General features: G+C 46.9%; 1 protein-coding gene across 1 annotated transcript in view; it reads left to right on the forward strand.

Annotated features, from left to right (window-relative positions):
- Cdyl2 (chromodomain Y like 2) overlaps nucleotides 1–27633 on the forward strand; it is a 170450-nt gene that overhangs the window by 118492 nt on the left and 24325 nt on the right. Inside the window, exon 3 of the mRNA XM_087204016.1 lies at nucleotides 23357–23574. Coding sequence (XP_087060142.1) covers nucleotides 23357–23574 — 218 coding nt within the window. The remainder of the gene's footprint in view (nucleotides 1–23356; nucleotides 23575–27633) is intronic.

Below are 27633 nucleotides of genomic sequence, written 5' to 3' on the forward strand. Positions count from 1 at the left end.
GATGGGTGGGGGGGTGAGGCAAACGCACACTGGGAAGATGGTGGTGATTGTAGGGCGTGAGGCGTTCAGGGCCTGTTCCACAGGGGGAGCCTGAGCAGTCACTTTGAGGTTCCTCTTTGTCCGTGGAGAGGAATTGCACCCGAACAGATTTATTTGGTTGCCTTGGCCTCAGCATAACTCATGTTTCTGTCCGGGGATCCCGGATGCCGAGGTGCCAGTACCCACGAGCAGATGGAAGAGCTGTTTGTGTTAAACAGCCATCTCTTGGGGAGAAGTGGGCTTGTGTAAACGAGGCCTGGCAGGAGCATCCTGTTTGATGTTCCTGTGGTAGCTGCTGGCAGTCTCAGAGCTCCCTGTCTCAGAAGTGGGGCGAGGGAGCTCCTGAGGCTCCCCGGGTGCCGTTCTGGGGCCTGGGGGATCCCTGGGGGATCCCTAGCACCTGGCAGTTGGCTCCCCTGCCCTGCTGAGAACACAGCTGCCCTCAGAGTAGGGAGAGGCTCCAGGGAGGGATTTGCTGAGGGAGCCACCAGACCTCAGTGGGAAAGAGAGAGGGTGCCCACGTCCAACCACATGTGCCACGTGCCTCGCTGATGCATCCTGATCCACGACCTGGTGATGGGGCCGGGTATCCCACGGTCAGGGGAAGCAGGTGAGGCCAGCTGGGGAGGCCTGGGGTGGTCTGGCCAGCTCCAAACTACTGTTCTAGTCCTTCCTCGCCCTGTCTGATACCCTGCGTCCTCTGTTCCATGGTGTGCAAGCCTAGAAGGAGCAGAGCAGGCTGCCTGCCTGTGCTGTGCTCCGCTTCAGGTGTTCCAGAAGGGCCTTTCTGGTCACTTGCGTCCCACAGTAGTGCTTGCCCTCCAAAGATCCTCCTGTGGGGTAAGGCAGTTGTTCTCAGATTTCATGTGTGGAAGGTCATGGGCAACCTGTGTGAAACGCAGAGCCCACAGCATCTGATCGCTGGGCCTGGGCTAGAGCCTGGAAGCTGGACTTCTAATGGGGCCCCCCGTGAAGAGATGCTGTAGGGCAAGTAGGCGTGGCCCTGAAGTTTCACTTCCAACTGAATTCGATTCAGTACTGATTTTCCAAGCAGTTCTCAGGATTAGTCACCATGCTAGGTATTGGAGTAGAGTAATAAAAACATAGGTAGGATTTGCTCCTGAAACTCACAGTCTACTCTTCCATGTATTGAGGGGCTGCCTTTGGCTCCACGTTGAGAAGACAGCCTGACTCCATGGAGGGAGTAACTTGCATGTGGTAGACGTGATACACCTCTGTCATACCTGCATTCGTGACTTCTCTCATCACTGGTAGTGATCCATGTCTTGTCCACGTCCGGCCTTTAATTCTGTAGTTAGAACTAGCTTGTTATCCAGGACTGATAATCTTCACCCGAAAGAGAAGGGTAATGTCAAAGAGAGTAGTTTGGGGTTCTTGGACCCAAGACCCAAGACAGGAGGTGTGGTAGAACTGGAACTTTCCCTCGAGTCGGAAGTGTAGTGAAACAAAACATGGCCCCATTCTGTTTTCCACCAGAGGGAAGCACTGACGAAGACAACGTCCATGCCCAGTGGAACCCCAAAGGCCCTCCCACCTCTCCCTCACTCACCCAGGGGACCTGGACCCCGGGACCCACTTCCCAGCCTTTGAGGGTGGGCCAGGGGTCTGGGGCAGCAAAGGAGATGCCTGGCAGAGGTGACGGGGCTCCTGGCTGCACTGTGTGGCATGTGCTTTGGGCGTGGGTTGTTGCTTTTTATATGGCTTGCACTTCTTTTGGTGAGTTAAGGTTTTGCATACAGAACAGCAACTTACATAATGAACGTGTTACTCACTTCTGCTGACTTCCCTGATCTGTGCTGTGGGAGCAGATGCAAAATCGGGGCTGCACTGTGGTGGTGCTTTGGTTTCTGACTTTGCTCTCTGTAGCAGTGTTTGTAAATAAGCTCAGTGCCACTTGGTTCCAATTCTTCTCCGGTCATGGCACATGGCTTTGTGGTCCTGAGACCATCTGCCTCGGTATCCCTTGGGGAGCTTGTTACTGTGGTTCCACCCTGATCGAATGAATGGGGATCTCAGGGGGCAAGGTAACCCTGAATGCTGGATTTTAATGGCCGTGGGTGTAGACAGCAGCCCCTGCTGAGTTGCTGGCTCACAGATGCGTTTGTTGGTAGATCCAGAGTTACTCTTTGGGGTGTAAGCTCGTAGATGGGAGTGTGAGTTGGCCTTCAAAACTTTAACACCTGACACAGTTTTTCCTCTTCTCTGATAGGCTTTTCACAAGGCCTCTCTCTTCCCCCTCCCCTCAAAAACAGGATAAAACAGAGAGGTTTTAGCTTTTGGAAGCGCTGTTGGGTTAGGCAGCCTTCCTGTGCTGGCCAGGAGAACTGCTCTGAGCTCTTGTCTGACCAGACTGAAGCGTCCACACTGTTCAGATTCGTGTGCGCCTTGACCTCGGGATCCCTCAGCCGGACCCATTGTTTCATTTCCAGCCTGGGACGACTCAGCCTCCCAGCCTGCTCCAGGTCCCTGTGAAGCCCATGAGCCCCACTGTGGGTGCTGAGCCTGTGGCTCTGAGTCCACTTCTTTTTCTGAGAATCCTTCCCCGTGTGTCATGCGTGAGGACTGTCTTGTGTCTCCCGGCCTTACCACTCAGACGCTGCATGATTTAGTGTTCGCAGAATTATTCCTACCCTTGAGCGAGTCAGCACACACAAATGTGCAACATTTGCCCTTTCCTCCACGCTGATCTTTTACCATGATCTCAGCCTTCACTTCTAGAATGTTTATCTCTTCCTCCTCACTCTTCCCACATGATCATCATTTTCCCTTTATCGATCACAGTGGAGAAGCCATGTTTTCAAAGCACTGCAGCACTGAGCACCAGCATGGGAAAGGCCCTGTGACTCTTGAGACCTCCAGCATCTGGAGGGTAGAGCTAGCATGGACCCCCAGAGGGCAGTGGCAGTAGCTGGTCCAGGGACCCTTCTTTGGGAACCACTGTCTTCGACTAATAAGCTCCAGGGTAGCTCAGGTGAGAATACAGGTGTTCTCACTGGGAAGAGCTCAGAGGCTTGTGTTCTTAATCTTGTATTTGCATTTACAAAATTTTGTAAGGGGAAAGTTTGTGAGGTGAGAAGTTTTAAATTGGAAGTTTAGAAAATAGGAACTTCCCTGAGATAGGACATGGGAGTTTACAAAGTACATCTGGTGACCCTCATGGCAGTCCTGAGAGGCAGCTACTATTCATTTTACAGAGGTGAAGGCTGAGGTTACAGTGCCTGGGTTGGGACCGGGTGAGAGACCCAGGCAGTTTGACTCCAGAGCTGGCTTCTGAACTGCTGCCTCCCTGACTGACTTCTGGGCAGTAAAGAGCAATTCCTAAGCTTTCTTAATGACTGACCAAAACATGTTCTGATGGGGGCGGGGAGTGCTGATGGGTGGGATCCCTTCCCATGACACCCTCAGTGTGTAATGAAGGAGGGATGCCATCCTGCTCAGCCTGAGATGGTAAGGAGGACTCTGTGCTGTTCAGTTGGAAAACCTGGGCAAAATGACCAATTTCCTAGAAAGATGTAACTTAACAGAGTTAGTTGTTTGAAAATTCTCAGAAAAATCCAGAAAGAAGGCACATAGGCCCGATTGGTTTTATGGGCAAATGCATGTTTTCTAGAACTGCCTAAGGGCTTTCTAGAGCAGACCCCACCCTCTCCTGGATGCTCCCAGCTCCTCCCCGGGGGGCAGTACAACCTTTACTTTTAAACCAGGCCAGGAGAGGAGGAGAAAGGAAGGCTTATAGGTCAGTCTCACTCAAGAACACAGTTGTGAAAGTCCTGAGTAACCGTTCGGGGCTTGTTACAGTCCCCTCCGTACTTCCTCAAAACTGTGACTGTTCCAGAGACTTCTCACTCCTTGCCCTGACTTTGACCCCACTTCATGACCTTTAGAGTCATTTCTGCTTCTCACCGGGCCCATTTGTCCTGGAAGAGGCTTAGGGGAAGCTGACTCAGGACAGCTCTCTGGGCATCACGGGCAGTGGCTGCAGCCCAGCCTGTGAATCCCAGCCATAGGAGCGTCCCTGTGGCGGCTCTGGCTGACACAGGTAACCATGTCCCAGAGCACAGCTGTTCATTTCACACACTTAGAGCACCTGCTCTCAGGCCAGCAAATGGCAACCAGCCTTTTCGGTGTTCAAAAGTGGGCGATTGTCCAAACTTACAGCAACAGCAAAAGCCTCCCGGGGTTTTATGTTTTCCTTTTCAAAGTGTGGCAAGTAAGTAACTTTCAGTAATGAATGAATTTAAAACTATTTTATGTGGTCATGCTCAGGCCCCATCCAACTTGGCCACTGCACCCCATGGAAGGTGCCAGCCTGCGATGGAAAATCTGACTCTCCAACCAGGAGCAACCTGACCCCTGGCAAATCCAAAGGGAAATCAACTCTCCCCAGTTGGTTCCCCAACCTAGGACTTGATTTGGCACCGAGAAGGGACTGATGGAATCTGACCACTGTCGAGCTTTGGAAGTCAACTAGGTGCTTTCTCTGCCAGCTCAAACGTTGTTTTCCTCACTCTGGTACCTCAGCAAAGCCCTAGGATCTGTTTCCATGTGGTTGTCCACTGTTGGCAAGGCAAGGGTGATGTAGTAAAGAGTGTGGGGTGTACACGGTGAGGGGTGTGGCTCCAAGATAATTGTCAAAGCAGTTTACCAACTTGTCCTCAAAGAGCTCCTTAGGGATCCCTCCCCTCCCCCACTTCCCAGACAGACAGCGGTCTTCACCCTCATGGTGGCTCTGGTGGTGAGAGCCATGGTGGATCACTTTATTGAGCTCTCCCTGTAGCAGGCAAGCCTTGCTTTTGGTGCTTGACTTACTTGATATCATCCAGTCATCAGTCTAACAAGGCCACCTATCATTAACCTTACTACACATTAGGTGTGATACATGCAGTGTATATTATATAGCTACTCAAATATCGGTTGATTGAATGATGAACAGGAGTAATCCTGTATCTGTCTATCTACCTATCTATCTATCACCCACCTGGGACCATTCTCTGGGTCAGGACGTGTGGCTCTGCTGTCCTCTTTTAGCTCTCAGGAATCTGCAGTGTGCAGGGACTTAACTGTACCTCTCTTTGATGATGGCCAGGGTGCCCGCTGAGGCAGTGCTATTGCCACCCTGTCCGTTGCCAGGATTTGTGATGCTTGTCCAGGCTCCATTGTTTCCATTTGAGTTTATCTCCAAGGAGCAGCTTCACACTCCTGTGTCTGACCTTGGGGACCGCCCAGGCGGGAGGGTGAGTGCCCAAACACAGTGCGCTAGGCGGTCAGCAGCTCACTGTGCCACCTCGGATGAACTACTTAGCTTCTTCCAGCCGAGGTCCTCATTGATGCAATGCAGATAATTCACCTCCTAAAGCTGTGGTAGAGAATAAGTGAATTCATTTCTATAAAGCCCTTAGAATATTACCCTCCATATGTTAGACATTTGAAAATTGTTAACAGTTATTTCATTTCTCTCCAAATTTTTCCTACTGGATCTTTGCATTTTCCTATTTGTTTTTTAGGGCATGTTCCATATTGGCTACGTTACTCTCTTGTCATGTGTGTTAACCGAGTGGATACTCACTGAGTGGCTCTTCCGTGGGGGATCTGTTTAGACATCACTGTGATACCTTCTGCTGCAATGGAGATATGTGGAAGATAATGTGGCACCAAAGCCAGCTTGGGGCAAGGGGCTTTTTGGAGGAGGTGATACGTATGGTGAATCCAGTACAGAAAGCAGAATGAGTGTTGAAGGAGGTGGGGATGGCTGGAGCAGGTGACAGGGTGTCCAAGGGCATAGAGCCCAGGAACAGCGTGCAGTGCCCCTTAGATCACAAGGGATGTGACCGTCCAACCAGTTCTAGGCCACGCGTCAGGGAGCTGAGGCCCAGGGAGTGCCCTGTGTGGTCAGGGTCAGTTGAGAACCAGGTCAAGGGACTCCCACATCTCTGGCTCCTTTCACCGAAGCTCCATCCCCACCCACACGGGGTAGTGGTCTGCACTCCTCCTTCGTGTCTGGCTGTAGCAGTGATGCCCAGGGAACCTTCCCTGGCTGCATGTGGAGATCGGTCTCCATCTGAATTCGCATATGTGGAACTGTATTTCTTCACTGATATCTCACACCTCAGCTTGTCAGGCCCAGAGCCTGGTCACTGAGTGATCTCTGCCCCCTCACTTAATCATCAGCTCTAGGAGGGCAAGGATGGTCCGTGAGTGTGTGCATAGTTGTGTCTCCAACAATAACAACACCAGGCATTCGGCAGGTGCTTAGGAAATGGGGCGGGTGCTGCATGAGGGTGCAAGGGAATGAATGCACGAAGGACACAAAGCAGGAAGCCCTTTCTGCTTTCAGATTTGGGTTCTGAGGCAGGGTCCATCCTTGTATCTGTCAAAGCTCCCAGCCCCTTGTCCCAGAGTCCCCTCCCTCCTTGAGTTGTCTTGCATGCTTGGGTGGTGCTTTCCTGACATGGTAACTGCCATGGGCAGCTAATGGTTTCTCAGGACGCCCAACGACAACTGAAAGATTCCCTTTCCCTTGAATTTTCTGCAGTTGTTTTTACCATCTGCCCGAGGACCCCCTTGTGCCGTTCTTGGTATTGACATAGTCGTGGCAGTGTCCAGCTCCTCATTACGTGCCCGCTCCCTCCCCATCCAGGATAGCTCCCATCCTTTTCAGTAGTGTGCCTTTCTGTTGGATGACATTCTTCATATTTTGTGTAGTCCTTTGCTATAAAAGAGAAAAATGCCTGACTCATAATTTACAGCCTGTCTTGATGGTAATACATGACACAAAAGTGGTGGACTCTTTAAACAGAAGTCCCGGGTACACCAAAGCTCTTGAGATTTCTCCTTTAAAATGGTTGTGAACCCCAGAGGCAGCCTGGTGGGAAGAAACTGGAAAGATCGAGCATGGCTTTGGAGACAGAGGGTCTGTGAATTCAGGTACAAACTCTGTCCCTCATGAGTGATGAGGCAAATCTTTGAGCTTTTGACCTTCAGTGTTGACCTCAGCAACATGAACTAAAACTCCTGCTCAGAGAGCTGAGGGGGCGTCCTGGCACCTTGTCGGGGCTAATGGTGTTTGTTTTTCTTCCTCCAAGGAAGCTGCTTGTTTTATAATGTGCCCTATCAACACAAGTGTATTAATTTCATTCCATTATGTAAGCCAGCAAGGTGAATTCAAGAGGCCCCACCCCTGCATAGTGGACACCTGACTCAATGTCTGTGACTTCCCCATCGACGTCAGTATTGAGTTTCCCAGCTGCCATCTTGGTGACAGTGTCATTGAGTTGGAGGCTCCTGTCCCCACGTTCATCCTTTGCTCTTCTGCCCTAGAGAACTCTTAGCTTCTTTCTTGATTCTCTGTCACTTCCCTACACTGTCAGAGACGGTTCTAAGTGTAGTCCTTAGAGTTCAAATACAGTTTGAGTTCCTTAGAGTTCCCTTCACTGACCTAGTTTCTCATCAGCGACTCCACCTGTGGCTTAGAGGAGGGAAGGAGAAACCACTACAAGGAACCATACTGCATGTGGGGTACCCTACACACAGCTGGGACCCTCTGGAAGGAGAGTAGGGGAAGTGATATCTTACCTGAGGCCCGAAGGATGCAGGAGCTTGGACACACAAAGATATATAGACATGGAAACTATACTCCAGTAAGATTTGTAGAAGATCTGTAACATCACCTTTAGACTCCATTTACGCTGTCTTTATCAGACCCATATTAAACACTGCTCTGTCAAGCACTGTTTGTCCGGCCAGTAGGTCTCTGTGGACCTTATTCTGGGAGTACAATGAGAAATCTAAAAAAGATGCTCGCGGTCTTGGGAAGAAAAGAAATGGCAAATAAAGTGACATTTTCCCTGTCAAAATACCCAGCATTTCCCGAGCCCGGGCTGTGTGCCCCTGTTCCAAGTGCTGTCAGTGTAGTAATTAGTTAATCCCATCAGGTAGTGTCCATCCCTCTCCCAATTTACAGGCATGGCAACTGAGGCAGATGTGGGTGCATTAATGATTGGTGGTTGTCACAGGCTTCGGCTCTGGGTGGTGTGTGTCTAGACTCCTGTTCTTAACAATTGCTGTCTTGCTTCTTGAGGGAGCCCAGGTCCAGGTAAGAACTGTATCCTATTTGAAAACCTTTTTATTTTAGCCTTTTGAGATAAATTTTCCCCATAATTCAGTCAAACCGGCATTTACTTTGCACCCTCAATGTGCTGGGAAGGGAGGATACAGGGGCCATCAGCCTCATCTTCCAAAGAATTCAAAGCTCATTCCGGTGATGGAGAGATCAGCTGGTCCCCGGTGAGTGACGGTGACGGGCTGCAAAGCTGAGTGTGCGGAGAACTCAGGAAGGGCCGGGATCCACCCCGTGAGGGCCCCAGGAGACAGCTTCCGGGAAGAGGGATATTCAGGCGGAAGATCACTGTGTGAAGGTGGGCAGGGGTGGCGTTGCCGGCCGTTGGGATGGAAATCACAGAGCGTCTGAGCACCTCAGTCCTGAGCATCAGGGTGCTGCAGGGACAAGAACGGAAGGTGAGGCTCGAAAGTCGGGGGGGCTGTCAGTCTGAGCGGAGGAGCGGCAAGAAAAGGAGGTAAAATGAGTTTTAAACAGGGCCACTTATACTGTGAACACCTTGCAGGACTTTTTGTGGTGTACCTGGAATCTGGCACAATGGTGTGTTTGGAGTCGGTCCGACCTTGGCGGGTTCTAACACGGGAAACGTGCTTTGACCTGTAGAAATAGTTCCTTTTAATCAGGTTACTTTGCATTTTGAATTCATGCTTTGCCCTGCTATTTAAAAAGTTTAGACGCCTGACAAGAAACATCACAAGATGTATATAATCATCACTCCCAGCACTTCTAAGCAGTCTTGGAACCTCAACTTTCTTGAAATTCAGAGTGTATGGATTTTATCAGGGATAATTATAGAGCGTGTCAGGTGACGACTAAGATCTTTTGCTTAATGTGCCTGTGGCTCTGAGCTTTGTAGCTGCACTGGGCCTGGGGCTCAGGGATGCTGAGTATGGGGACAGTTGGGAGCTGGGCTGGTGACCAGCTGTGAGGACGAGGTGCGCGTCCAGGGATTCAGGTGCATATTGAGCTCTTTGCTTCCCGTCTTAAAGTCTCATGACATGCGTGGGTGGAGCGATCACAGGGCTTTTCCAACTGCACCCACTTCCCTCCCCTCTTCAAAGGCTGTGAGCTCCTGACCCATGCTGGTGAAGGAAGCACTGTCCAGAGCTGGAGAGTCTTGACGCCAGTGCATCATTGCCCTGTGATTTGTTGACAGAGGCAGGTCTTGACTCTTTGACTTTGCATTGTCCTCCTTCTCCTTTGTGGCACCCCAACAGCCTGCATGCTAAATGGATCTCTTGTGGGTCAGCACGGCCCAGGAGGGGCTTCTGCACAAGACTTGCACTTGCTCTACTAAGCACTACAGCTGCAAGTCCCTGGCCTGTGTCACCAAGATGTTCGTCCTCTAGGGTGGCAGGGGCTTTGCTCAGCTGCCAGGTGATGCATCAGCTCTTTTGCTTATTGCACTGCCCCCCACCCCCACCCCAGGGCCAGACAGAGCCGCTCTTGGATTGGTGCCTCTTCTTCTCCTCCTTACAGACTTGTCTGCGGCCCAAGAAGGTGGTGGTGGGGGAGTGAAAGAACATGCTTGGTGCTTGCATCTTTTTATGAGGTCAGCAGGAAACCCATGTCCTCATCCTGCTTTCCACTCTGTGTCCTTTGGTCAGGAGGTGGGAACTTCTGTAGGCCCTCCAGTGCACGTGTAGTGTTTGATCATCCCACATACGAGGGTGTGTGGCCTTCTCTGTGTGGGCGTCACTGGTGCTGAATCACAGGACTAACAACCACAGCCCATGCCTTCAAGAAGCCACCTGGGAGCTGGGAATGGTGGTGCGCCTGTAATGCCAGCTGTCTGAGAGGCTGAGGCAGGAGGATTGCAAGTTCAAGCCCAGCCTGGGCAACCTAGTGACTTAGCAAGACCCTGTGTCTCAAAATAAAACATAAAAAGGGCTGGGGATGTAAGTCAGTGCAAAGGTGTAGGGAACAGGGAAAGGGGACGTTACCAGAAGCTCTGCAGTGAGTCCTGGTCTCCTGCGAGCCACGGCAGCACACGGTGAATTACAGGAAAGGTAGAAAAATGAGACTGAGAAGAAGCTGAGCTTTGGGTCTGATCAGTGCTGCTCTGGGCGGCAGAGACGAAAGCCCCCAGCTTACCGCACCTTTTATTCAGTACATCGGGAGAAATAAATGTAACAAATGAAATGCAGAGTTCAGTACATCCGGGTAAACAAGATGGTAACAATCCAAGAACAAGGAGGAACTGAGTAGATGTTTGTTCCTCCCAGGATGTTTTCAGCTCCCAGGATGTTTCTTGTCCTGGAGAATCACAAACAGCTTCACCGGATCATTGAGGTCTCAGTTGTGACCGGAGGCCAAAATGGAATTGTGTCTCGGAATTCCATAGCTGGGCTGTAGGCAGGAGAACTAGGCTAACCAAATGATTTTTCCCTAAAATTATGTAGCACTGCTCCTGACACAAAGGCCCTGGGTTCAATCCTCAGCATTGAAGAAAAAAAGAAAAAACAAAAAAGGATTCCATCTGGGGATGAGCAGAGAACCAGATTTTTGAGAAATGCCAAGTCAAGGTATGTAAGGTTATATAAGGCGTGGATAATTATCCAGCACCAGTTGTGGGTGGCTGAAGTTAAATTCCACCTAGTTAAAATTAAGAAAAGGATTAAAAAATCTCTGTAGCTACTGGGTCCTGTGCTGAACCATGCAGCTATTGCACATTTCCACCATTGCAGGATGCTGTGCTAGGAAGTGCTGAGTTAGACTACCGGGTCCTGAGAGCAGGTCCATACCTGTCTTTGGACAGAAGCGCACCCCAGGGCCAGGCGTGTCACAGTGACAAGTGATGGAAGGTGGTGCAGTATGGACTGTAAATGGAGGACGGACGGACAGACAGCTGGGCAACAGGGTCGTGCTGCTCTGGAGAATGGGGAGAGGGTCGCACAGGAAGGAGTTGCTCAGGGCAAGGTGAGACTAACACGCGGAGGGAGGCAGGTGTCCCCCCAGGAAGGAGAATGACTCTTCTCGGCTTCCATCTGTGTTCTGATGGCTCCTGCTACACAAGGTGCTACTATTTTCTTCACGAGGGAAGGAAAATTCACAGTTCTCACACCACACGGTGCTCTCAGGCATCTCCAAAAGGTGAGATCTCACTCAGTTGTTGTGAGCCAGGTGTGACATGAGCATGATTTAGTCCTCTGGATGCAGGATCAACCTGATTGCAGAAAGCACTTATTTTCACGCAGAAGACAAATACAAAGCTTAGGAAGTGTGACTGATGCTTCATGAGGCTAAGACTTCCTATGTGAGTGAGGCAAGCACTGGGAATGTTACTGATGAATTTGGCATGTGGAATATCGTGCTTGCCTGATGTGGTTCCCCTGTTTGCTGGTTTGCTCGTTAACTTATGAACATTTTGCTGGGCTTGCACTCTCTTCTAGGTGCTGGCTTCATTGCTGTACACACAAAGGAGACCCCAGTCTGATGGGACATCTGGGTAACAGTGTCATGCAACACAGGGACTGGGTGTAATGCATAAACTCTTTCCTGTTTTGTCCAACAAAGACTGGGCTCTTGGGAAAAAGAGCAGAACATCCTGGGCACCAGACCAGGGGAGGGCCCAGGCCCAGAGTTAGGCTTCAGAATCTTCGTGCTGAGGTCCAGCATGAAGCTTGAAGTCCCAGTGCTTGCGTGTGACCCCCATGCTGACACCTCCCTGTGGCATGGCTTGGGTTTTGATTTTCTTATGTGTCAAGTGACAATAAGGACAGGATCTTACAGAGTTCTGATGAGGATTGAATGAGGTAACCTATGAGGCCCCCACTCGACAACTATGAGTATTCTACTAGTGCAAATTGAGAGAAGAGACTTTGAGGAAGACAACACAGCAACACTGGAGATCAGTTTGGGGTTGTCCGGGGACAGGTACATTGCTCTGTGATCCTGAAAGAGCTGCCCCAGAATCCAAGGACAGGCGTGTTAAGTGTGAGACCAGCATGGATTGTGTATCCCTCACTTGGGGATAGCATCCCTGGGTGACGCCTGGACTTTCCTTTCCTTCCTCACTATCCAAAGGGATCTTGGTATTCCTCTGAGCCTGGGGTTTGATGTGCTTTTGGTGGAGAACTTGGGTGTGGATTCTGAGCCCTTCCAGGAGTGGCCGTGTTCCAGAAAAGTGATGTTGCTTGGTGAAAGTGTTCTGTGCTTCATCTGTGGTCTGCCCCATCCTCAGTGCTCCCCATCAACATCCCAGTCCTTTGCCCCTGATTCCCTAGACAGCTCACCTCTAGTCCAGGGTAGCTGTCACCTTACCTGTCTGCCAGGTTTCTCTCTGTGTGTGTGTTACCTGCACATGAACGCTGTGCACTGTGGATCCACGCTCTGACTCCCTCACTCCGGCATTTCTCTATTGTTTGATATTAGCTGAGTTAAGAGGCCTTTCTGTGTTTTTCCATGTCTTTCCTCAAGAAACTCTCTACATACTTTTACTCTTTTGTCTAATTTGGTTATCTCTATCTTCTAATTCATAAATTTAACCTGTTAACAGACAAACATGATAATCTATATATTTGGGGTATTTCTACTATTTTACTTTACGTTTCCTTTTTATCGTTCCCTTTCATGCCTTTCTTTTTCACTGACCCATCCTACTTTTAATTGGATTGATACATTTTATATATCCTCTCCCCCTAGGGTGACTTGGAATCCAGATATGGATTATATTTAGCACACATATTACCTATGATGGTTTTTCTAACAAATTTGAGGTCTTCCTATTGAATAGAGCAAAGAACCTCTCCTTGGCTTTAACATGTCGTTGGACATGTCCCTTCTACACCTTATTGTTGTTTTGTATACCCAATGTTGTTAAAAATCAAAGATAATTATTTTTACAACCAATAATTACATTTACTGAAAAAAATTTACCTGCTTTGTTTCGTTTTCCCCTATCTTCTTCTCAGTTAGCTTTAGTTTTCTGAAGTTTCTCTCAATATTTCTTTTGGAGTCTGTGGTAGGTAACCTGCCTTAGTGTGGGAATTTTGAAAAATGCCCATTTACCTGATCCTCTAAAGGCCATTTTAGCTGGGTATAAAATTCCTTTTTGATAATTATTTTTTTCTCTGCATTTTGACAATAGTAGCTCATCTTTATCAAATCTTTGTTATTGCTTTTATCAGGCCATCATTCCTTTTTTTTTTGGCACTGGGGATAGGACTCAGGACCTTGCCCTTGCCAGGCAGGTGCTTGCCACTGAGATAAATCACTGGCCTGGCCATTCCCTTTTGCTAATTTTTTTTTCTCTGTGTGTTGTGTCTTATATCCATGACATTCTGCAGTTTCGTTATTATTTGTCTGTTAATTATGCTTGGTACCTAGAGTGCTCTGCCAGACAAAGAGCTTTTTATGTTCTAGAAAATATTCTGCTATTATCTCTTTGAGTGTTTGTTAGAGTTATGCCTTGTATAAAAAGTTTAATTTGGTTCTTGTTTGCAGGTTAATTGTGTTTAAAAATGCATTTAACTTTTTATTTTGAAAGTATTTCAGACTTACAGAAAACATGACAAAAATCCCTTTTCAGATTCACCTGTTTCAACATTTTGCTATATTTACTTTCTTTGTATGTGTCTCTGTGCATGTAAATATACATGTATGTATATATAGAGATATACACATAACATATATGAGTTATATACAAATTATTGATTTTATAAGCCATATAATTATAGATAGTGCAGATATTGCCTCCTTGACTCCTTAATATTCAGTGTAGATATTTTCTAAGACAAAGGATATTCTTTTAGGTAAACACAGTACATTTATGAAATTCCAGAAGTTTTGCATTGCTGCAGTACTCTTAATCTACAGTCTGTATCTCAGTTTTCTCTATTATCCCAATAATGTCTTAAAGATATTTATTTTCTCCAATATAAAATCCATTCTAGTCTAGAATCTTATGATACTTGAGTCATCATGTCTTTTAGTCTCCTTTAACCTGGAGGAGTTTTCCATTATCTTTAATGAAACTGCTATTTTTGAAGGATACCCTGTGATTATTTTACTGGGTGTTTTAGGTTTGCCTGATGTTTCTTTGTGATTAGATTGAGGTTGTGCATCTTCACTGGAATACTTGATAATGATGCTGTTCCTTCTTCCTCATCCATCCCATCCATCTATTCATTAACCCATCCATCTGCCCACCCACCCACTACTCATCCACCCATCCTTCATTATCCATACAGACTTAAGGATTCTTCTTTTATGACAATGGTTTATAATCCATTCCTGCTGTTATTTATTTTGATGTTCAAATTGTCCTAGATTTGGCCAGGGGGAGCCCACTGAAGCTACTTTGTATGTCCTTTTGACATTTCTGGTTTTTCTCTTGAGCACTTCCTACCTCCTGGCACAGTTAAGATTGTGCAGCCCAACCTGTATCGTGCCTGTTCAAGCCCTGGGAGCAGCCATTTCTCTAGAAGCCCTACTTTATCTTGGTTGTGATTGTTATTCAGAAACCAACATGGAGAATCTAGGGTGGCTCATTGTTAGTAAGATTTCATTTCTTCTAAGCTCTTTGAGCTGACAGAGCTGGGAAATATATCCAAATTTTTAGACCTGAATTTGTATCTGTAGTTCCATTCTCATCTCACCAGATGCTTGCTTGTCTTGTCCATTCCATATTTGTTTGTCCCTTCTTCCATAATGAGGACTCTTTCTCACAGCATTTCATATTTACTCATTTTCTCAGCCTGTACTATTTATAAACTACTTTTGGAATTGCTCTACCCTTGCCACTGTGTACAGCAAACTCACTAATAAGAATTAGAGGTTTATTTCAGGGTATATACTTATAATATTGTGTCCAGATGTAATTTGTGATGGTTCTTCTCCCATCCCCCTTCAGCATGGTTACAGTTGTTTTAAATATACTTAGGTTCGCTTATTTCTATTTGCATTTATTTTTGCTCTTTTTATTTTATTTTATATCTTAAATGCTTTGACATACTTCTAAGAATTCAACCAAAAAGATATACTCTGAGTTCTGTCTTTCCTTCCCTATCCCTTCTATTCCATTCTCCCAACCCACTGTGTGTGGGTAACCAATTTCATTGTTTTCTGGTTCATTCTTCCTGTGTCTCTTTTTGAAAAACAAGCAGATTTATCTATGTTATTTTCCCATCTTAGTTTGTAGGGGTAGCCTTCTTCATTTTTCACAGATGCATAATATCCCATTATGAGATATACCTCAGTTTATTTCCAGCAATCTATGCTTGGGCATTTAGGTAGTTGACAATATTTACAATGATAACCCTATAAAGAATAATTTTATATATGCATATTTTTTGACCATTGGAGATATATTTTCATGTTAAACTTATAGAAGTAGGTTTATTAGTTGAGAATAAGTGCAAAGACAATTTTGTCAAATATCACCAAATTCCCTTTCATACTTGGTTGTACTTTTTAGTACCCCCTCCACAATTAAGAGAATACCAGACTCCCCACATTCTCTCTAGCAGGGTATTATCAGGATGTTCACTTTTTGCCAACCTGACAGCTAAGAATGGATATTTCAGTGTAGTTTTAATTTTCATTTATTTTATTATGAGTTTTAATTTATATTATTCTTTGGAATGAAATTGAAATCTTATGTTTAAGGACATTTTGATGTAATGTTTGTAGATTGTTCATATCTTTTGTCCATTTTTTTTTTCTGGAGGATTTTTTGGTCTTTTTACCTTAAATATTTAGAAGCTCCTTATAATTTGGGGATATTAGTCCTTTGCCTGTGGTGCACAAATGTTTTCTCCTATTCAGTATTTTCTTTTAAATTAGTTCTTTATCCCACTCATTGTCCTCATTTCCTTCTTTCTGCTTTTGGTTTGAAAATTTCTAGTTTATTTTAAATACATTTTTCTTGTATTCTCTCACTTTGGGCATTCGACACAGTCCTGTTTTAAAGTCCCTGTTTCATGATACTTGCATTATTTTATTTGGAGCAATTCATGCTTCCTGTGTTGGTTTGTGGGCTGGATATCTAAGCATGCGATGTCTGCCTGCTTTGGGATTTTGGTGTGGAGGCTCATTTTAAGAGGGAGATTTTCATTTTTATTTTTCACTGCTTTCTCCCGGACCCTGCTTCTCTGATAGTTTTGTGTTTGACTCCACCTGGCCCTGAGCTCCCAGTAGGCAGCACATCTTTGTTACTTTTGCTCTGCCTTCCTGTTGGAGGGGGACTCAGCCCCCTGGTGAACGTGAATGGCCCTGAGCTGGGGTTGCCTTTCCATCAAGCAGGGAAGACTTTGAGCCCCTGTTGTTTTGGGGGACCACCCCCCCCCCCCCGCCCACCAGCCCTGCTCCCTGCTTGGTGGATGCTCTCTGCCTCTCACTGTCAGAAATGATTATCGTGTTTGTGAGCCCAGCGTCATCTTATTGAATTTCTCCTTTTGTGTTTTCCCTGTCACTTCCGTGTGTTTGGTGCAGAAGTGCCATAGTGGAGCAAGAGTTCATGGAGCTGTCTTAACGGGGAAATAGCCCTCTGTGCTTTGAAGGAAGGAAGCTGGCAGGATAGAGGGGTTCCTTGTGCCCTCCTGTCCTCCAGTTGCCGCAGTGTGCAGAGCCACTGGTGTCTCTGTGTCACATGGGACACTCAGGGCCCAGCATGGCTCACTGGATGGGGTGTGGGTTTGAATGCAGTGGTGCCCCTTGGGTGGCCTTCACCGGGTTTCCTGGGTGCAGCATCCCCTCGGGGCCTGAGAACATGCCCTGTCTCCGGCCTGGGCTTGGGGTGGATGGAGAGTGGGAGGCGCGGCGCCAAGGGACCATGGCTCGTCCCTCTGTTGTGATCGCCTTGTCGTTCAGTCCACACCAGGAAGGTGTCCAGGTGAACCGCAAGTTCTCTAATTGAGCAGATCCAAAACAACCCTCCAAAGTGGCCACTTTCAACCCCACCTGAGGAACGAGGAGGCTGATGCTCCCGAGCTCGTGTGTCTTCCTAGCCTCCCCTCCTTAGCGGACACGGGGCTGGGATTTCTGTGTCGCCTCCCTGCAAAGTGCCGCACTCCGGTGCTTCCAGCACGTGTGTTCCATGGTGCCTGCCCCGCCAGCTGGTGGCAGGCTCTTGGGAGACACCATGCCCCAGAGGGCAGGTGACAGGCACAGTGTGAGAGGCCAGAGCTACTCTGTCCTACATCTCCTGGGGGAGAGATGCAGAACTGAGTGTCTCGGCTGTGGGTGACATGGCCTGGGCTCTCGAGGCTCCTGTCCTTTCCCGGCCCAACGCTGTTGCAGCTTCGCAGGTCCATATCAGCCAGCTGAGCCTGGTGCCTCCACAGAATCCCAGGCCTTCCTCCTTGTCCAGGCCCAGAGCACTCGCTCTCTGGGGACTGCTTACCCCTATGCCCAGCGGCTTTGTGCCGAGTCAGTCCGTGTGGTTCTTTATTGCACGCCTTCTTGTTTATGAGTCTGTAATTATTTTAGGTACGAGATATTTGTCAATGATTTAGCCCTGCACTGAAGCAGCCCCGTGTAGGCAGGGACCTTATTCTCTGTGTTGGAACTCTGTCTCTTCATAGGGCAGCTGGCCCAGAATTAGATTTTTGAAGGAGCAAATAAAAAGAGAGCTGGCTCCCATCCTGCCTCTCCCATTGAAGATCTTTGTGGCATCCACAAGATACTCGCTTATCCTCATGTGTAAAACAGACTCACAGTGGCTGCTCAGAGGGACTGCTGGGTGACTTAGAGCTGCTCAGATAAGGGGAGCCTGAGTCCTCCTCCTCCTACAGCCTCTGCCTGTGAGTGCTGTGACGCACTGTGAGGCAGCAGGATGTCACCCCAGCCTGGCCCTGCCTGGGGCTTGTAGATGGAGCTCTGAGGCTCTGATTTGCTTGGCTTCTGGACAGGTGGGGGCCAGCGAAGCCCCCTTGTGGGGGACACCTCTGCAAACCCACAAACCCAGGGCCCAGATCTGCCCAGGCTGCTGCAGAATCATCCAGTTCGGATCAGGAAGCCCTGATACATTGCCAAGGGTTCAAGTTGAACCCTATAGAAACGGCTCCCCCGACACAGCCTTTTAATTAAATGCTCGTGTTCACTTTCTGAAGTTCATTAAATCATCCTACCAGGTGTCAGGAGCTGCATCTTGATGTTTGACAAAGCCCAGTTGCTTTGAGTAATGGAAAAGTACAAAATGAGGTGGCTTCACAGAAGCTGTGGGATGACAGGGGGCACATCCCCTGTGCCCTGCAGTGCTGCCCCTGCAGTATCCCCTTTCTGTGGGCTGCTCGCCCCCCTGATGCTTGCCCTGGTCCCTGGCTTTGACCCCTGCTTGACTCTCCAAGACCCTGGGTGCTAATTAAGGTACGAGCCCCATTGCTTCTGGCCGGTTGGCTGAGATGGCTGAGATCAGGTGAGGACCTGAGTATCCCCACAGAGCCCCGGGTACCGAGGAACGTCCCTGGGGGCTTCCGCAAGCACTGGGCTGAGCAGGGCTGTGCGTAGCTGTGGCTTTTTCTTCAAGACCTGCTGTCATTAGAGACAAGGATCCTGCTGCAAATACTACCAGAACAATTTTGTGCAAAGCTGGCCTGTGAGGATTAAAGCAAATAACAGCCTCGAAGTTGGAGAGCTGTGTAAATGAACCGGAATTCTCTTACCTGGAAGATTGGTCTCTCCTCCTGGATTTATTACTTATTCAATCATTTATTGATATCAATATGGACTGATAGATAGTTCCTTTATTTTTAGGTGTAATCAATAGTCATTTGTTTCATTGCTCAAATTGTCTCAGCTTTGGTCATGGGGAGTCTCTCCTTTGGCTCCTGCGTCCTTCGGACAAACCCTCGTCATTGTGGAGGTCACTGTGTCGTGTTCTACTTGAGTCTTCCTTCCGTCCTGGGTAATCTTATCTTGGATGCCTCCTGTTCACTCCCTGGAGTTGGCCCTTTCTCCAGGTACCCTGGTGCCTCTTATGGAGAATGGTACTAGAAGCCAAGCTTTTGGGATGTCTTGATTCTGGGTCCTCTCAGCTGGCAGGGCAAGGAGACACGTGTGTGTGTTCTAACTCAGGCGTGCATACTTAGCTCTGTATACAACCTTCAGGATCGGGATTAAGCTGAACACGAATGTGCTCATGATGTCTGCTTACCTGTAAACTCCCACTGGGGCGGTGAAAACCTTGTGTCTCCCTCCTGCTCCCCTCCTGCTGAATCTCTTGATTCTGGTACATGCATAGCAGCCTTAGAGTGGTCAACTCTCTCCTCCGTGGAATCAGCGGTAGTCACTGTAGTATGGAGCTTACCTAGGGCATCATTTTCCTTAATTTTAGAGTCCACTCATTTCTAACATTTGCCTATTTTGGCAGCTTTCCCTCCAACCTTCAGTAAGGTCGTTTCATACATAATAATACTGTTAGATTCTTTTGTCACATTATGCATGCCATCCTGGGACCCCACAGCCTCCTAAATGATATTTTAAAATTTGCACACTTTCACATTTGCTCTCTGTGCTGTAAAGTTCTTTGGGTTTTGACAAGTGCTTAATGTCTTGGATTCTTCATTATGGTATCATACAGAATCGTCTCGTTGCCCTAAAAAAAAAATCCCCTGTGCTTCACCTGTTTAACCCATTTCTTATTCTGATCCCTTGGAAAACACTGATCTTTTCTCTGTCATTATAGCTTTGCTATTTCTAAAATGTCATCTAATTGGAGTCTCATAATGCAGTGATTTTTTCCTACTGGCTTCTTTTACCTAGCAATGTGCATTTCAAATTCATTGATTTTTGTGGCTTGACAGCTATTTCTTTTTATCACTGAGTAATGTTCCATTATATGGAGGTGCCAGTTTGTTTATGAATTCTGTGATTAAAGGACCTCTCAGTTGCTTCCAATTTTTGGTGATTGTTTTATATTGTTTTGTGGATAAAGGTTTCCAAATAGTCTTGGCACATGAATTCTTAGAAATGGTGATGATTGCTGGATTGTATATGCTAAGATTGCATTTCCTTTTGAATATAAGGCCTTGAGCCTGGTAGGCTAGTGCTGAAGGGAGCTGCACCCCCATCCTTTTTTTGTTTTGAGACAGTTTTGTTGTGTTTCCCAGCCTAGACTTGAACCTACTCTACTGTCTTGTTGCCTTAACCTCTTAAGTAGTGGGGATTACAGTGTGTACCACCATGCCCGACTCTAGTTTTTTAAGAGAAGACCAGACGGCTTTCCAAAGTAATTGCACAACTTCATATTCCCATCAGCAGTGAAAGAGAGTCCGTGTTTATGCTCACTGGCAGTTGATGTTGTCGGTTGTTTGGATGTTAGCGGACTGATGTGTGTATGTCTCCTGGCTTTCACTTCCTTGTTTTAATTCCCTAATGACAAACCATGATGAGCGTTTTTCAGTATGCTTATTTGCTGCCTGTATCTTATCTGAAGTGTCTTTTCAGATCTTTCCCCCATTTTTAAGTATTGGGTTGTTTGTTTTCTTTACTGTACCTTTTAAAGAGTTATTTTGTATATTTTGGATACAAAATATCTCATATGTACTTTACCACATATTATGGCCCAGTATATAGCTTGTTTGATTCTCTTATCAATGTCCATCAAGGAACAGAAGTTTTGAATTTTAATAACTTAAAGTTACCAATTCAAGTTACCAGTTTTTTGTTTCATGGAACTTGTTTCTGGTGCTGTATCTGAAAACTCTTTGCCAAACCCAAAGTTCCTAGGGTTTTATCCTGTTACCATCTGTAAGTTTTATAGTTTTGCATTTCACATTTAGGGCTGTGATTCATTTTGAATTGGTTTTTATGAAAAATGTTAAGTTTGTGACCAGGGTCACTTTTTCTTCTGCAAATGGAATGTCTGCTTCAGTACTATTTGTTGAAAAAGACTGTCCTTTCTCCACTGAATTGTCTTTATTCTGTTGCTGTATTTATTTGGGTCTCTTCTGGGGTTGCCATTCTATTTCATTGATCTTATGTATCAATTTTTTCACTGTCTTGATCATTGTAGCTTTATATTAAGTCTTGGAATCATGTAGTGGGAGTTCTCCAACTTTGTTCTTACTCTGAAGTATTTTTTTGGCCATTCTAGGTCTTCTTTCCTTCCTAAATAAAGTGTAGAACTAGTTTGACAATATCTACAAAATATCTTACTGGAATTTTGATTAGCATTGCATTGAACCTATAAATCAAGTCAGGAAGAATTGATGTCTTTAAAATGTTCAGTGTTCTAATTCACAAACACAGAAGATCTCCCCATTTATTTAGATCCTTTTTTATTTCTTTCATCAGAGTTTCATAGTTTCCTATAAAGAGATCCTGTACATATTTTATTAGATTTATACATAAGTATTTCATATTTTGGGTGCTGTTGCAAATAGTATTGTTTTTAAATGTCAAATTCCAGTTCATTGCTGGTATGTGGGAAAGTAACTGACCTGTATATTAACCTTGTGTCTTGTGACCTTGGTGAATTTGCTTATTAGTTCCAGGAATAGTTGATTTTTTTCCCCCTTCAGTTCTTCAGTGCTTTCTAAGTAATCTTACCATATGTAAGCAAAATTCATTGTTTTTCTTCCTTCTCATTTTTTAGAATCCTTCCCTTTCCCTTTCCTTTTTTTCGTATTTGTGCACTATCTTGGACTTCCAAGGTGATGCTGAACAGGACTGAGAACATCGTTTCCTTGTTTCAGATCTTAAAGGCGAGGCATCCAGCTTCTCACCCTTAGGTCTGATCGTGGCTGGAAGTATTTTGTAGCCAGAGATAGCTGTTCTTTGTCAAGTTGGGCAAGTGCCCTTTTGTTGGGTTTTGTCACATGCTTTTCCTGTATCAATTGATCTGAGTATAGAATTGTTTTCTTCTTCAGCCTACTGATACAGTAGATTACTTTGACTGATGTTCCACTGTTGAATCAACTTTGCATATGTTTGTAGCATAAAATTCTCTTTTCCCACTGTTGGCATTGATTTGCTAATATTTTTGAAAACTTTCACATCCCATGTGCATGAGAGATACTGATCTATAGTTTTGTTTTCTTATCGTATCTTTATATGGTTTGGTATTTGAATAATGGGGCAACATGGAAGTTCCTCTGATTCTAATTTATGGAACAGATTGTGGGAGTTGTTGGTATTTCTTCCATAAATGTTTGGTATAATTCATTTGAATCTAGTACATTCTCTTTTAGAAGATTGTTAATTATTGAGTTCATTTATTTAATAGAGGTCTATTGACATTGTGTATTTCGGAAATTTGTGTCTTCCGAGGAATTTGTCCCATTTTGTCCAAGCTATCAAATCAATGGGCGGAGGGTTGTTATAGTGTTTCTTTATTACCCTTTCAATGTCCATCTGATCAGTAGTGATGACTCTCTTTCATTTCTGATATTGACAATTTGTGGTCTGCCCCTGCACCCTGGGCTTGGAAGTTTTCAAAATACACATTTGAGCATGTTCCCAGGCCTGCTTTGGAAGAAGGTTTTGGGGTGTAGACATGACATGCTTTCCTCAGGACTCCCAGGAGCTCCCAATGCTTCTCACAGGGTGATGACAACTGGGTAGCGTCCTGAGTCTGGATCTTTCATTAGTTTTCAAATGTTTTTCAACCAGGGCATTCTCTAGCCATTTGGAATGCTAATATGTAAGATATAAAAATGCAAAGCCGTTATCATTGACTTGGAAGAGGAGAAAAACGTGAAGACCTCGCCTGTCTGGTCCTCACCTCCCTAAGCTCAGGGCCCAAGGAAGCACTGGGGTGTCAGCACCCTGGTTCTGGCTGTCGTAGTGAATGAGATAATCCTCACGAAGTGTTTTGGGAAGTGCTTATTAGCACGGAATACAAGTTGGATAAAGGCTAGTGGCCACGGTTGCTCCTCCTGATAATTCCTCGTTGGTGTGTCCACTGGTGGGCAGGGCTGCTTCTCCAGTGCTCCGGGATTCCCTGTTGCCAAGAATCCGAGAAAAAGCTGCTGCTCACAGACCAGTGTGCTGAAGTGGCGGGGTGGGGTGGGATGGGGTCGGGACCACGTGGCCAGGCCCCTCAAGGTGCTCTTCTGACTCTGGAGATGCAGCATGTGAGCCCCAAGCTCTTCACTCCCCCCCTACCCCCAGGAACAGAGTGCACAGGGACCAGCCCCACCCGCACCTTTGCCCTGAAAGTGCAGGCGATCCTGATTGCATTCTGGCAGATTGTGGCCTGTGTCCATTGTTTCTCACTTTGCTTATCTACTGTTGAAGGCTCTGCTCTGACCAATGGGGGGCTGAACCTGCACAGCCCCGTGAAGAGGAAGCTGGAGGCTGAGAAGGACTATGTCTTTGATAAGAGGCTCAGGTACAGCGTCCGCCAGAACGAAAGCAACTGTCGATTTCGGGACATTGTGGTGCGGAAGGAAGAGGGTTTCACGCACATCCTGCTGTCCAGCCAGACCTCAGACAACAACGCGTTGACGCCCGAGGTAAGGCGGTGGACTCCAGACCTCTTTGCCTGTCCCTTCTCTTTCCATGAGAGCAGTACAGGTCATGGGGGACCCAGCAGGCCAGTGACCCAGCTCTGGGCTGGTAGGGGGGCTGGCATTGCCTGGTGTATCCATACACTCAGGGAGGCCCCGGAAGTGGAGGGGCTGCGGGTGCTGGGCCTTGGCCTTGTGGTTGCGTGTCTCATCCTGTAATTTACACAGCCGATGGTTCTCCTACGGGACTGTGGGCCTCACGGTCCAGCATGATTAACAAATTGAGAGGGAGACGCAGTGATTTGTGCCCTTGAGTCTGTGGATCTGGTGGTTGCTGGTTGCCTCTCCTCTAAGCACAGGCTTCTGAGGGACTCCCCTCCTCCCCTTTCAGCAGGAGCACCCCAGGCTTCTCTGCCATGTAGACCTCTGTACAGGATTCCAAGGACCCCAGAGCGTAGCTCTGCCCACAAGCGGCTCTTCACGTGTTCACACACCTGGAAACTGTATTATTTTAAGCTCGTTGTGACACATCCACACGAGACTGATTCTTCTTGGGTTTTTTCTACTTCACTACTTTTTTAAAGCATGCTTTAAAAAGGTACAGCATTTTCCTTCATTAGATCGAATAAAAGTGACACCTCCCAGTTGAGTCTCTCTCGGGAGCAGCTTTGTGTGTTAGCTGTTTCCCACTCATCCCGGAAGCCGTGTTGTGCTCCACATATCCAGGGTGCCCGGGTCCTCACCCACTGAGCTGTGGGCATGGTTAATTAGGAATTCCATTTCTAATCAGCCTTGGTCGGTTACAGAATGGGAGGAGAAGAGAAAAAGCTATCAGTCCTATCATTTCAGCTGTTTCCTCTGAAGTGAATTGACGCTGTGGGTTAGCCGGCTGACTAGGTAAAGCAGCCCTGAAAGAAAGATTCAGCTGAAATGCAGAGGTGGTGTCGGAGAAGGAATGCAGACTTGGAAGTCTGGCAGAGCCGGGTTCAAATCCTGCTTCCACCAGCTCACCACTTCTGTTACTTGGGAAATTACTTTGCTTTTCTGAGCTTCCTTGGTTGCAGAAATTATAGTCTTTTCCTTGTGAGATCAGAGCTAATGTATGCAGAGAGACTTCCAGAGTACCCGGCACATAGGAGTAATAAATACTCCTGTCATTGTTAAGATGAAGCAGAGGCCATTTAATGGCCACCAGCAGCCTGGCCTTGCTTATTAGGGTAGAAACTGGGAGGGAACCACTTTCCCGGTCATAGCTGAATTTCTTTCTTCTAGTTGTCCATGTGTCATTTGTTGGATTGGCCATCCAGGCAGAAATTTGATTCATTGCTGAAAATGTTAACTAAGTTCTGAGACTAGTGGGTGTGTTATGATGATTCTCTTGTCTGGAATATAGCAGAGAACTGGGAGATTAACAAACATGACACTGCACTGTCCTCATCATTCAAGGCTTGCCCATGTCACTGCTGGGAGAGGAGCCCCAATGCCTCAGCCTCAGCCACCATGGTCACCAGCATCCGTGGGGACTGGACAGCCATGCAGGGTCCCTGTCACACCCCTTTTGTCATGCCTCAAATTAAGCCTGTTCACCATCATTGTTGATTCTGCTTTCTGTTTACTTCTATGTCCATCATAACCACTAGAGTTGCAACTAGTAGGCCATTTTGCCAGGACTTTTGTAGTAGCCTGCTCATAAGACTGCCTACTGTCATGCTTCTTGCCCTGGAATCTACTCTCCACAGGCAGGCAGAATGATATGCTGGAAATGCAGCTCTGACCACACTACTCCTGGGTGTGTGCACACACACACACACATACGTGCACATGCACTCATGTGCGTGAATCAAACGTGTTGATCTCTCTGGTTAATAAGCAGAACAAACAGTGTGGCCTGCCAAGATGGTGCAGTCTGACCTCATCTCATATCTCACATCACACCTCTCTCCTCTGCATTCTAGAGACTTATCTCCTTACGCACCTTCTACAGGACCTTTCCACATGCTCACCCCTCTGCCTGGAACAGCCTTTTCTGCCTCCTTGCTTCACGAATGCCTGTTCTTTCTTCAGGTCTCAGCTTGTCCGTTACTCTTGCAGAAAGTCTTTCCTCACCATCCTGAGGCCAACTTTCTTTCCATGGGATTCCTTAGCACCAGGGTCCTTCCTCTTGGACCCTGTTACAGTTGTTATATACACATATTTGTTGCATTTTATTAAATGTCTGATCCTCTCTTTCATCAGATTATAAGCCTTTTGAGGCTCTCTCTATTGTGATTCAGATCTAAAATGTCTCCCCAGAGCCTCATGTGGTCAGAACTGGGGCTTTGGGAAGGTGATTAGATCATGAGGATGACATACTCATCAGCGGATTAATCCATGAATGAGTTTGAAACTGAGTGTGCTGTTAGGAACTGGAGTGTCCTGTTAGGAACTGTTTGGTGGGGGCGTGGCCTGGGAAGGTGTATTCTTGACCTTGGCTCCTCCCTTCTCACTCTGCTTATGGACTGAGCTGCTTTTCTTGGCCAGGCCTTTCCACCATGCTGTTTTTGCCTTGGAGCCAGATGACCATGGACTGAACCCTCTGAAACCATGAGTCAAAATAAACCTCTCCTCCTTTAGATTGTGGGAGTCAGGTGGTTTGTCCCAGCAACCAGAAAGTGACCAATTCACGCTCAATTCAGTAAACAGTTTTTAAAAACCATTACACAACAAGTTCTGAATCAAGGATATACAGGTGAACAAAGTACTATTTTGACTCCTAAGGGATTATATTAATTATTGATTGCTACCTAAAAAGTTGTGCTAAACTCAGCACCTGCAAACAACAAGGACTTCTTATAGCCCTATCTGTGGATCAGAAATTGGAGTGGGCTCAGGGCCCACCCCAATAGGTCTGGCTCAGGGACCCCCACCAGCTGCAGTCTAGATGCTGGCTGGGGCTGCAAGATCATCCGTGGCTTGGCTGGTAGAGGGAGGCCCCACGTCCATACCCAACCATGTGGATGTTGGTGGGCCTTGGTCCTCACTGGCCAGAGACGTCTGTTCTTTGCCACATGGGCTTCAAGGTTACAAGTGAAATGGCAGCTGGCTTCTTCCAGAGTGAGAGTAAGAAATAACACACATAGAAGCGGGAGTCATTTTGTAATCTTCCCTCCTCTTGAGAGTGTCAACCTGTCGTTCACTTTGGTATCCTCGTCAGTTAGACGTGAGTCACGAAGTCCGTTCCTCACTCATGGGTAGGTGGTTGCAGAAGAGTGTGAGTAGCAGACAGGGCATCAGTGGGGCCCATCTCAGAGGCAGCTGCCACAGGAGTCTCCAGCAGGCAGGAGGCAGATGAGGTGAGAATGTACATGTTCTACAGGGTGGGAAGGGCTGGTCAGATGCCCTGTGAGGAAAGTTTACAGTATTTGGGGTGTCGGGAGAAGGAGGGTGCACATCCAGTTGGGAACTTTTGAAAAAAATCCCTCCCGAAGGTGGTTGCTTTTGAGATGCGCCTGGGGTAACTGGATCTCAGGGAAGAGAGGGACCTTGGTTCTACTCCTCTTGTATCCGGGTCTAGGCTCATGGCAGATCTGAAGCCAGAAGTCGTGCAGGGGAAGCGGCTTCTCTCCAGCAGGTGCAGTGAGCCAGGAAGTGCAGAACTCAACAGTAAGTGCACAGGATGCACTTGGGACCTCAATGTACGAGACAGTCTGCACGTTAGAGTCACACTTCAGAACCTTGGGGATGGGTCTCCTGCAGGCCAACAGCTGTCCACTGAGCACACGAAATGTGTTCTGTGTAAGAAGGCAGAAGAGTATGGGGTAATTCTAGAGCATCTTGGTGGAAACACAGCAGCTACACTATAAAAGTTGGAGTCTTTCAGGAAGATGGAACTTCAGCCATCTATCCAAATTGAATTCTCAACACCGGAAAGGCAAAGGGAAAGGTGCTAACTAGGTATAATTTTTTGTACTTTTAAATCATTTTTAATATTATCTATTTATTTATTTACTTGGTACCAAGGGTTGGAGACAGGGCCTTTGCACTGAGCTATATCCCTAGCATTTTTTATTTCGAGACAGGATCTTG

Source organism: Heterocephalus glaber, unplaced genomic scaffold (genome assembly GCF_053883595.1).
Source record: "Heterocephalus glaber isolate CG9 unplaced genomic scaffold, H.glaber_assembly_v1.0 deba00000071, whole genome shotgun sequence".
Taxonomy (NCBI): domain Eukaryota; kingdom Metazoa; phylum Chordata; class Mammalia; order Rodentia; family Bathyergidae; genus Heterocephalus; species Heterocephalus glaber.